This window comes from Daphnia magna, linkage group LG3 (assembly GCF_020631705.1).
Source record: "Daphnia magna isolate NIES linkage group LG3, ASM2063170v1.1, whole genome shotgun sequence".
NCBI lineage: Eukaryota > Metazoa > Arthropoda > Branchiopoda > Diplostraca > Daphniidae > Daphnia > Daphnia magna.
In genome coordinates, this window is record NC_059184.1 from 5,040,491 (window position 1) to 5,052,423 (window position 11,933).

General features: G+C 41.5%; 1 protein-coding gene and 1 long non-coding RNA gene across 3 annotated transcripts in view; one reads left to right on the plus strand and one right to left on the minus strand.

Moving 5' to 3' along the window:
- The window catches only part of LOC116919388 (eyes absent homolog 1), a 40,145-nt gene extending 29,549 nt beyond the window's left edge, over positions 1-10,596 (plus strand). For both annotated transcript variants that reach the window (XM_045171509.1, XM_032925363.2), the window contains exons 11-16: positions 1,537-1,595; positions 1,699-1,859; positions 1,991-2,105; positions 4,066-4,187; positions 4,354-4,454; positions 8,189-10,596. In XM_045171509.1, the coding sequence (XP_045027444.1) occupies positions 1,537-1,595; positions 1,699-1,859; positions 1,991-2,105; positions 4,066-4,187; positions 4,354-4,454; positions 8,189-8,269 (639 nt within the window). In that variant the 3' untranslated portion in view covers positions 8,270-10,596. The remainder of the gene's footprint in view (positions 1-1,536; positions 1,596-1,698; positions 1,860-1,990; positions 2,106-4,065; positions 4,188-4,353; positions 4,455-8,188) is intronic.
- LOC116919389 lies at positions 731-8,193 on the minus strand. Its single transcript, XR_006644537.1, has 2 exons — positions 5,386-8,193; positions 731-1,111 (listed from the first exon to the last, which is right to left on the minus strand). It is a non-coding gene; the product is annotated as an uncharacterized LOC116919389 (long non-coding RNA).
- Positions 10,597-11,933: the final 1,337 nt, after the last annotated feature.

Genomic DNA, 11,933 nt, shown 5'->3' on the forward strand with positions numbered 1-11,933 from the left:
ATCAATTTTTTTTTTTTTATATAGCGAACCTCTCGTGAGAAAACATTTCCCCGAAAAACTTTTTCTACCGCCTTCGTACGACCCAATCGAGTCCATTATTGTTATGACCGTGTCAGGGATTCTTTGACTTGAGACGGGTTTTCAGATGGCGAATAAAACCTATTATCGTTTGCCTTTTTTCGACTGGCTGAAGGAAGGCTGTCGTAAAGAAATGCACACAAACATTGGAAATCGGCACCCGGGTCAGGTTAACGGCCCCCGCTGATGATGTTATCTCATTAGCTGGCATTTCCCATTGCCCCGTTGAACAGACGGTCGTAGGGAGAGCTCTGGTCTTGTACCCGCCGACGATCTCAATTTTATGCGTGCAATTACACCGAGAGGCTGTTAAACATTCGTTATATCGCGTATATACTTTGAGAAACTGCTGAGAAAAGCAATTTAACTATCGCTTAGTTTTATAAGCCATCTCTCCTCCTCCCCCCATTCTCCTTAAAAGGGTCTTTTGATTTCGTTGGGGCTTCGCACAAATTGTCGAACCTTGAAAGGCAATATTCTTCTGCTCCTTTGGCCGTTCCGCTTCATCGTCAATAGCCTTTTGCAGCACTTTCAATGCACCTTGGATAATTGCACGAAATCAGCGAGCATTGAGAAGTGAAAGTCCTTTTTTTCAAACCGAAAATTATTTTATTTTTAAATGTTTTATTGCGTGCTGCCTGTTTTTTTTTTGTACGTGTGTGTGTGTGTCGCCTTTTGTTGCGCAGAATGTACGCCGCGCAGGATTATGTGTGATGTGAGTATGTGCGTACGTGTATGATGAGATTCAAAATTGGCGGTACGGAAAAGGAAAAAAACAGGCATTCGAATCCTCTTCTATTCATTTCTTGTTAACTTCCAGGAAAAGGGAAAGGGAAAAGAGAAACGAAAAGTTGAGCGTGTTCATCTCCGCGTTAGGTTTCTGGTCGATGTGACCACGTCACGGTGGTCATCAGTGCGGAGTAGGATTTTGCGATATGTGGCTGATGCCCACATGCAAGTTGTTGTTTTTTTTTGGCTGGACACAGTGACGGCTACAACTTGCGAAAGGATATGAGTAATGATGAAATCCCCTCTAAAAGTAAAAAAAAAAAAAAGAGTGAAAGGGGAGAATCAAACAGAGATCAAGTGTGAGATGAAGAAAAGTGAAGAGAGATGAAAAAGAGAATCTTCGTGATGTTGTGGTTGACAAGACACATAGTCCATCCTGCCGTTTCGCCAACTCATCATCTACAAAGCAAATGCTTTATACTTCTTGGAGTTTGCATAACAAAAAGTCTGTGAAATTCAGATATTTGCATATGACACAAGACGGAACATGTTGCAACGTCTAGTCTCATTGTTTGCCGTTTCCTTCAGTACACGTTTCCATAATAATTAGTCAACTCGTTTTCACGTTCCCAGTCCCACCCTTGTTTCAATATTAGCACCTCTGATCTTTTCGTTTCCCTCCAGCTATCATTCTCGATCTCTATTTTCTAATTTTTTTTTTTTTTACAGGAATGTGATCAAGTCCACATTGACGATGTGTCCTCCGACGATAATGGCCAAGACCTGAGGTAAGTTTTTCATAATTTTTTCTTGGTTGTTTATTTCAACAGCGGATTGCGCAAAATCCTTTTAACTGATACAATCTTGACGACATTTCATCCCTTGAAACAGTAATTACAATTTCCGGACGGATGGTTTCCACGCAGCTGCCACCAACGCGAGCCTTTGTCTGGCCACGGGCGTCCGCGGCGGAGTCGATTGGATGAGGAAGCTTGCCTTCCGGTACAGAGCCATCAAAGAGATTTACAACCGTTATCGCAATAGCGTCGGAGGTAAAACGAAAATTACCTTTTCGATACAGAGAGATGCTCCGCTCACTCTCTCTCTCTCTCTTTCTTACTTTGGAAGTTTATTTTAAAAGCCTTAAACTGACATTTTTGTTTTATTTTTGCGGATTCAAAAGGATTGCTTTCGCCTGCCAAGAGGGAGCAGTGGATCCAACTGCGGATGGAGATCGAATCGCTGACTGACAATTGGCTGACGCTAGTCACTAAATGCCTAGAACTGATCAATTCCAGGTTAGTTGACCATTGTTTCCGCACGTATGCACTATAAAGCAGCCATTATGTAGCGCATTTTCGGCCAGCGAGTGAACAAGCGTAACGACTCAATGTCGAATACAGCCAAACGTACCCAACGACATTTGGATGTAGAAGACGAGTGAAAGAAAGTAAAGAAGAACAATGGCGTACGATGATGGTAGCGATTCAGCAACCGGGCTCTTCGGGAAAGAGATCGTAACGTCCAAAATGATCCAGCGAAACGATTACGTCTTCTCCTTATTTCTTTTTTCTACTCATACAATAGCCCATCCAAAGCCCCTTAACTGGCATTTTAGAGCTGCATTACAGCAGCAAATAAAGACGCATTATGGCAGACAGAGAAGAGTCCAAGAAGAACCTTAGCAACTGGGGGGGAAAAAAACTAAACAAACAGCGTCTTTTGAGTCGTTTGACGTGCCAACTACTGGCCCAGCGCGTACATTTTCCCATATGGGGCTGTTGCTTCTGAACGAGCAATGTACTCTTCTCTGGACAATGTTAGCGTGCAAAAAAAGGGCATTCCAAGCGTTTATTTTGCATGGAATCGCGTAACGTCAAGATGATGTATTACGTAGCCATCGACCTTTGACAGCCGCGCTGCTTTGAGTTCACTGGCACGCGAATTTGGTGGCATGCAAGCGCATTAAACAAATGTGTTCAGCTCTTTCACCTGGTGAACGAGATTACCTGTCGTTCCATTATTCAAAGATTCAGTAACCTCCCAACGTTAAATTATGTACATAAATATAAATGGCATTTTCTATGGGCTGATGGTATTACGCTACAACCTGCGGGAATAACCTCAAGTAAGAAGAAAACGATAGAACCTCGTAGTTCATAAATTCATGCCACAAACGTCCTAGTTTTTCGTTTGTGGCACTCTGCACACATGACCTTCCCTGTCATTTGACATCCGGATTGAAATTTTCGCGTACCCATTCGCTCCAGTCCCAACCAAGGAAAAACCCCGGATATCCCCATTTGCATGTAGGTGCAATGTATTAGATAGAACACGGTCCTCCAAATCAGAAATTTTAAACAAATTGTTTCCAAGGGCCTTTGATCGAACAAAATAATTCGTGAATAACCATAAACCTATTCTTCGTAACCGAGTCGCAGCTCACGGCCGTGATTGTTTTCAAACCGATGTCGACCGGAGCTGACGTCCCTGTCCCGACAATGTTCTTAGACAATATAGCCGACACAGTTGTTGTGAGTTGGTAATGAGCCATAGTGCCGGAATGGCCGTCATTAGAACGCATTTTAGCACAATGCAACAAGATAGTTTTACGTTTCGTAAACCAGTGGGAAAACGATATCCACCTTTCAACGAGTCGATTATTTTTTTTCTTCGTTCCCTTTTCCAATTAGCTAAACACCCCAAAAATTGCACATCAAGAAAAGATGTCAAGTTAACGTACCAGAACCACCAAAACAATCGAGCGAGCAACCGCTGGGATCCGCAAGGTCATGTTGAGCTTACACCACCACCATATCACGTGCGCTAAGATAAACGTTCGAGGTTTTTGTTGTTTTGTTTTTTTTTAAACATGAGATGAGGGTTTTATTTTTTTTTTTAAGTTTAACCACATGGTTCCCACGACCTTCCGCAAAAAAAATTACAAATAAATCAAAAATAGATGTAAAAAAATGTTCACCTTGCGTGAGCGGGTGTCAGGTTTAAGCACTTTATCAGGTGGACGCGCCGATTCGTGTCCGTTTAAAGCGGGGAAAAGCAACAAGGCAAAACGTTTTGACGGATGACGATGATGAAATCGACGAGATCACGAACGACCGTGAATGATTTGCGAACAATAGAGGCTTCCTCACATTATTATTATTATTTTTTTTCTTCGTGCTTGTGCTTTTCATGTCTAAGATATTCATTGATTTAAAATATTTCAAAATTAATTTGTATTTCCTATTTGCTTCACAGACCGAACTGCGTTAACGTGTTGGTGACGACAACGCAACTTGTCCCCGCGTTAGCAAAAGTCGCACTCTACGGGCTGGGCGGTGTTTTCGCCATCGAGAACATCTACAGTGCCACTAAAATCGGTAATAAAAAGGAAGAAATGAAAGATTCAAAAGGCGGATGCGCCGAACCCACCAACAGCTCGTGTACTCTTGTTCTGGAAAAACCTCAACTCAAACCAACGTTACGATGACCGAAAGCCCATTAATTTTTAAATGACATTTTTTCTTCTATATTTGTGACAAACAGGTAAAGAAAGCTGTTTCGAGCGGATCGTTTCTCGCTTTGGACGAAAGTGTACCTATGTCGTCGTCGGAGACGGCCGTGACGAAGAGAGCGCTGCCAAGCAGGTGAGTCCCATTATCTCGGCCTCTTTATTTATTTATTTCCATCCGTTTTTTTCCTCTTTTTTTTTCTTTATTCGGTGCGATTCCTTTGATTCTTTATGCTTTTCTTTTACCTACTGACAACGACATTAACCTCAGTCCCGCCCGTATCGCTGTCCGGTCGAGAAAATCGTCAAAGTGCGTCACGCGATGGTCATTACAACGAAATCACCACCAACAAGGGAAGCGAATAGAGGAAAATAACATCAAAAAATATTTGAAAAAAAGAAGAGGAATAGGAAGATGAAAGACAGAATGTAGTCGCCCTTCGTTTTTCTGAGACGAGAAAGAGACAGGGAGGCGGTGCGTGGGAATGTTGAGTTGCGTATTTGTTCCAGCAGGGCAACAGCCAAACGGGCAGATGCAAGCCCGTAGGAAACCATACGGGGCAGAATCAAAACCTTAAACTTGACTGCGCAGTACGTGGCCCCACTTAAAGCGCTGCAAGTGAACGGTCTTCAAAGATACGATTCCACATATTGCACGAAATGGGTGGCCTCCACTTTCGTCCCGGTTGATAAAAAAAACACGACCCGACTCTTCACCGCCGAGGGCAGCCTTTAGTGACAGAGGACAAATCTTTCCAAACGTGGAAACATATACATTCGTTTGTAAAGCCATCAGTTCCTTATTCGACTCGTGTCACGATGGAAGTAGAGAATCAAGAATTCCCCCCCCCCCCTAAAAAAAAATGTAATTTTTCAACCAATCAAAAGATAAGACACCGAGTCCATAAAGGCCATTCCCAGTGACGGATGACATCTCCATATTCTCAAGATATAGCGTTTGAATGAGCAATGGCCTCATATTCAAAACATTGATAGGAGAAATGGAAAATACTTAAGAAAAAAAAACAAAAATGAAAGAACATAATGGTAATGAGAAAGTATCGAACCTGGATCTGCATCTGGCGTTCCATGTTGGCTTTTTCGGTGAAGGGGGGAAAACCAGGGTAGACAGCAGTTCGTCAGGGACGTTGGCCACTTATAATGGAACCCATCTCTGTTCAATTACCAGGCCAAATGACTTGTCAAGATTTTTCGGCTTCATCCTGCGGTCAAAGGATATCTCAGAAAAAATATGTCTTCTCAAGAAAAAGAAGAAAAAAAAAAACATAATAACAAGAAAGAAGAAGTAAACGTACCTGATTCAACCAAAGAAGCCGTCATCGTTGATTGAAAAAAAAAGGGCCATAATTGAAAGTGGAATGTAGACCTTGAGTGGGGTCCATGTTAGCCTAGACCAAGTCTGTTATTTCAGCTTGGATGTCTTCGGTAGGTTCCATTCGTTCTGTTCCAGTACGGATTTTCATTTGAGTATTTCCCTTATGGTTGATGTTACGGGGTGTTTCTCTCGAAATCTCACGTGTCAAGGGCCACGCGAGCCAGAAACCTTGGGATGCATTAACTATTTCCCAGCTCTACTCTCTGTTGTCATTGCCGATGGATATAAACAATTAAAAAAACAACAACCAAGAATAGAATAGAATAGAATAGAATAGAATAGAATAGAAACGATTAGAAAAGCAGCCCGAAAATAAAAAGCGATTTCGTTCGCTTGGAAAGTTTGGAACAGCCGAGAGGGTCTTGGGTGGAGGGGAGCAAGACAAGGCAAAGAAGAAAGTGTCATTGAAAATCGTGGGAAGTGAAACACACCGCCGCCGGAACGAGGGTATTTTTTTTTTTTGGCTAAAATATTTACCTATCGATGACGGCTAGAATCAATTGAATTGTAGAGGCAATTCCCTCATCTTCGATGCAAAAAAAAACAAAATAAAGGGGGGCACCATCACCGACGATTTGATGTCAGTTGATGGTAGGGCAGGAATTGAAAGTTGCCATTACGGCCACGGTCATCTTCATTGTTCCACTATTCTTTTATGCTCCAGATGAAGCCAAGTGTACAGAGACCTGGTTTCGAGGGTTGGGTCTAATGGCGTCGATGGGAGCGGAAACGCAAAACCGCTGTGACACTGGAAACTGGTGAAGTTGCAACGAAGAATGGAACTGGGTGAAGGTCGAGTTAAAAGGAAAAAACAAATAATTTAAGAAGAAAAAAAAAAAAACTAACGCAATCTATTGTGTCATCCAACAACGTTTGTTTTCTTTTGAAACTAGTCAGTTGTGTAAAAGGAGGGAGAAAGGAGGGTGGGAGTTCTGAGAAGAAAAAAAAGGACAATCAAACGAAAAAAAGCATCGCGTGCCATCGTGATGATTTTTTTTTTTTTTTTTCAGGAGAAATCAGGATGGGAAAGTCATAAATTCTTCAACACTAACCAGTTCTCATGATTTCTCGTGACATTCGGGTAATTTTTCAAATTTGAAAACGAGTAAGTATGAGCAAATTTTCTTCCACGTCAAATCAACACGGAAAGAAGGGGAAAAAAAAACTGGCTGGTCCGGAGAAAACTCGCAAGCCATTGATGTCCGAGCGTTGTCGTCGCGGCGTTTCTACTTTTCAATCAGTGACCTCGTGCCGCTAATGAACCGAACTCACTTTTTCTTTTTTTTTTTACCCCCACTCATTTGGCCATATTGTAAGATGGCTGAAACACGGCAACTATCTCGTTCTCAGATATTCAACGAGAATTCGATTTCAACGACAAGTCGTGCAAACTTCCAATCATTTTTGATTGTAGGAAGGTAATGTGAAAGGGCGAGAGAAAGTCTGCTTTGCTTGCATCACACAAGTACCGACCGAAAAGCGGCGAAATCGTTGCATATCAGTGGACCTCAGTATTCATTGGGAAAACAAAATATTAACAAAAAAAAAAAAAGAAAAGACCCCCCACGGTTGCGTGTTCCAAGCTTGGCCTTCTCCGTTCCAAAGGGACTGGGCGTATGTGACCTAGAAATCAATGGACAGCAGAACATCATCAGCGAAGGAAAAAAAGATTTACACACTTTTTCTTTTTGATGTGTCAACAGTTGGAGAACAAGTCTCTTGAAAATGCCAAATTGGTGGCGAAGGACTCGCGGAAGTGACGCAGCGAAACGTCGTCAAAATTAAATACACTTTGCATTTTTCAATCGTGATCGACGCCGTGGGCCGAGGTTAACGCGCAGATGTGTTCAGTAGTTGCGTCCAAACTCACTCGGTCACGCCACTACCGCAGCATTTTTGATCGCACAAAAGAAGGAACGAAGATGAGAATGATGTTCATCACTTTTGAGAAGATAGAGGTCCACCAACTTAAAATTTAAAAAGAAAAAAAAGAGTCGATCTGATACAGTGATTCAGCAAAACGGCTGTTACTTCGATGGAACAATAGGCCGGCTACATCTACTACATCGTCATTTTGCCATCTTCAAGTTGGGTGGCCAGCAGCAAAATGAAGTCGAGGAGGGCGGAAGCAGAAGCGACCTTTAATTATAGAGAGACGCGTAAAAGAGAATGATGAACGGCGGGTCCGTCACGAAGCGACACTCACCAAAAACTTGATCGTGACACATCAATTTCCCTAGCGCGTGAAAAAATTCAAAGAGGTTGGAACCGCAAGGAAAAGCGTACGAAACACTACGATAATCGTGTCAGCAGCTATATGTTTGATGTTGATTCTCTTTCACGTTTCTCCGTCTTCTTTCTGTTTTCTCGTATTGTTGTGTTACCCTCGTTCTAAAAATGCCACTTTATGCGTCATCCCTCACCTAAAACCAATCACTTACGTCTTGCATTTTTCTCCTTTTTTTTTTTTCTAGTTGAATTTCCCGTTTTGGCGGATTTCGAGCCACCAGGACAGCGCGGCCCTGTATAACGCCCTAGATATGGGATTCCTGTGAACATTGTCACTCAACAAGAGGAAGAGACGAATGAAAACAAAGGGATAAAAAAATAAAATAAAATAACAAAAACCAAAATAAAACAAATAAAAGAGGGATAAGGAAGAAAATGGCAGATGAAGAATTCTGCATCCCCTTCACTTGACAACGGATATGGAAGGACAAGGACGTGTGGTCAGAAAGGAGAAGAAGTGACTTCGTTATTCTTTTTGGTGTGACACGACACGATATCCAAACATCGCAAAAACGCAACACACGAGAGATCTATACACCTAACGAGACTACAGGCCATATACTGATGCAGATGTATACAAAAAGGGGAAATCGAATCGATAACGTTGAAAACGTGTTTGATACGCCAACAGGGTAGATATCCATTTGTGTCCTCCTCACCCACATTTCTTGGCGTACCTCCTTTCTTCAGTGAATGCCATCCATCAACTTCCTACATGTCCTACAGAATAGAATTGTCTATCTGTCTATCTGTGACCTATCGCCCAATCTATCTACCGCTATCTTTTGTCTCGATCCAAAGTGGATCAACTCGCAGCACTGTCGATTGCGCTTTTTATACAATTCATACGCGTTTGCCTGTATCTGTGTACGTATGCGCACTTGTGGGTCTCTATCTGTAAAACCCTATACAAATCTTAACGTTGATTCTACCAAAGGGGAAGACAACACAACAAAAACTAATAAAAATTAATAAAAAAAATTTTAAAGAAACGTAAAAAAAAAAAACTACAAAAAATAAATAAGAATTCCTTTATTGCGTGTAATGTACAGTACATTTCCCTCCGTACATTTATATGTCATCGTGAATGTTTGTTTTTTTTTTCTTCCCATTTTCAACAAAATAAGTTTAAAAAAAAAAAAAGCAACAAAACAAACAACCGCCTCTTTTATATTTTGTTCGGTTGGGACCATTCTATACTTTATTTTTTGAAAAGTTGAATTTCCTTTTTTCCTCCTCTCTATTTCCCTGCTTCCTGTGTGTGTGTGTGTCTGTTTTATTCTGACCGAAGGACTTTCTTATATTCGTGTGACGACGGATTTCGCGTCTTCCGTCGCGTTCCCTCTCGAATGCTCGTTCATGTGCGTGTATGTGTGTTGAGTGTGCGTGACCATAGATTTCAAAGAATAATTTTTTTTTTCTTTTTTTTAGAGAAAAATGTTTCATTATATTTGGTTCGTCCATAGCCTGATGGTTAAAAAAAAAAAGCAACCAGATGTTTTCTTCTTTTTAAAAAAACTTTTCCCCGACTAATTGTTCAATTCCAGCGCGTAATCCTTTTAAATAAAAGAGAAGCTTTAAAAAAGAGAAAAAGAAATCATTGAAACATTTGCTATACTCACACGCAAACACTCACAAAAATAAATTGTTAAAAAATGCGTTTTGATATTGACGTAAAATACAGAAGATTCCAGTGCGTTCATTGAATAATAGTAGCCCACGCTAGATAGTTTGTGTACATAGTTCTGTTCTGCGATGATTTTTTTTCAAGCTCATTTCGCTCGCATTTGGTGTGCACTTTCGATTTGGATGTTGTTGCCTCGTCTTTCACGATTCTCTACGCTACCTTCACCCAACGAAGGCAGTCAAGTGCTCGTTTCAATAACCATACCACTCGCAACAATCATCAGCGTCTCACAAATCTCATTTACTCGGATTTCAATTTTCGATTCGATTCATTTCTGCCTATCGAGTCTGTACATGAAAAAAAAAAAAAATTTAATATTCACGGAAGACGTCGAAAAATCAAACAGCAGTTCTCCACCCCGCCGAGCATTTGAATTCATGATTCTATACGTCGATCGGTGGCTGACGTCATTTTGGTTGACGCCCCGTCTCCCCCCCCCCCACACTCCGTTTCATTTGAATTTTTTCCTTATCTGTGTTTTTAGATCCCGAACTTAGCAACCATCCATTCTTTCTTTCTCTTTTTCTTCTAATAGACAGCACATTTAATCAATATGTCTAGTTGCTGCAATTCTCTTTTGTTTCTCTTCTTCCTTTCCCTCTCTCTTTCGGTGTTAATAATTCATTTTCTCTTAACGATTGTATGACTGATCCACCCAAACATGATTTTATTTTTATTTTATTTTATTTTTTCATGGAATCAATTTTATTTTACCGGTTTCAATCCCCCAAGTCCCCCCAAAATCCCCCGCAATTTTCGAAAGTCATAATCGTACGTGTTCACTGTTGTAATCCGACCGAGGCTACTTCTACGTTGTGTTTTCTTGTTCTTTTAAAATCCTGTTTGTAGACTGACACCAGCACACACTGACACATTGTACTGTACAATATATACATACGTATTGGATGTGGCATGTCTCTTTGGACTCTTTTCTTTTCTTTTTTTTTCGGACTATGCGCGACTTTCTTTCGTCCTTCTTCACCTGGCGCCAGAACAATCCGAACATGACGCAACGCGTTGTTCAAACATCGACGTATTTCCGAATGTGGAATCGTAACCATTTGGAGGGGGGAAAACAAAACAAAACGAGGTTAGTACAACCGCAGATGGATCAGCAAAAATGTTGGTCGAGTACCGTGTACGTCGTCTCTTCCTGTTCCGGGAGGGTGCTGTCGATCTACTTCGCGGTTTATTCGTACACCTTGCCAAACGCGTTTCACTCCGGTCGTTTGCTTTATTTGTCAAATATATAGACACAAACGATTCTCACCATCTTTCACAATTGATTTTCGTTTCTTTAACCACACGACAGGGTTTCGGCTTTCATCAAAGATGGTCGCCAGTTTGACCCAATCTGGAAACGGGAAAGGTCTTCCAAAAAAAGCATTAAAGCCCCGTTGACAGATCCAGTTAGCCACACGAGATTGTTGCATTGGCTGTTGCGCAATTGGTTGCAGAACCTCAGTACGGGGAGGACTGGATTTTTGTTTGTCATCGAGACGATCCCAGTGCTTTTAGTTGGGTGTCGAAAAATCGAAATGATGAAACGAGCGGGTTCTATAAGCGGTTGCGAAAAAAATTGATTGTAAATGAGAGTTCTCTTGTCCTGTTGCTCAAGCGTGAAAAGTGATGGGTCTTTGCACGATGGTGGGCGACGTAGGAGCGGCCGGCAGCTGCTCCGTCCAGTGTAGGGTTGCTCATTATACACGCGCCAAGAAAGTTCAACACAAAAAAAAAACGGCTCTACTTCCGCTCGCGCCTTAGTTTAATTCATTTTGCATTCGCAGGATGATGGATTGCGCGAACACACGCAGAAATGTTTAACAAATTATGTATGGTAAAGTTTTGTTTTGTTTTTTCTTCTTCTTCTTTAGTGACGGAAAACCCCCCAAGATGAAGAAGATGAACACATCTGTTTGTTCAAGATCCTTTTCGTTGCCGGGCGTGAATCTTGCTTCATAAAAATGTGCAGTTGTTGACGTCAGAGCGCATCAGACTCTGCGGTGCGGCGCAGACGAGACCACCTTCGAGTGGTAGCCCAACCTAGGGGGAAAAACAAAACAAAATGGTGGAACAATTTAACACGTAGATTTAAAAGGAATAAAGCCTTATTTTAATTCAACTATTAGCGCCTTTACCTATACGGTTTTCTCGTCACCATCTTCACGTTGGAAAACATTTTATGGCCCTTTTCTTGCTTAAACACCAAACAAAAAAAGGGTGCCAGAAACGTATGAATCTTG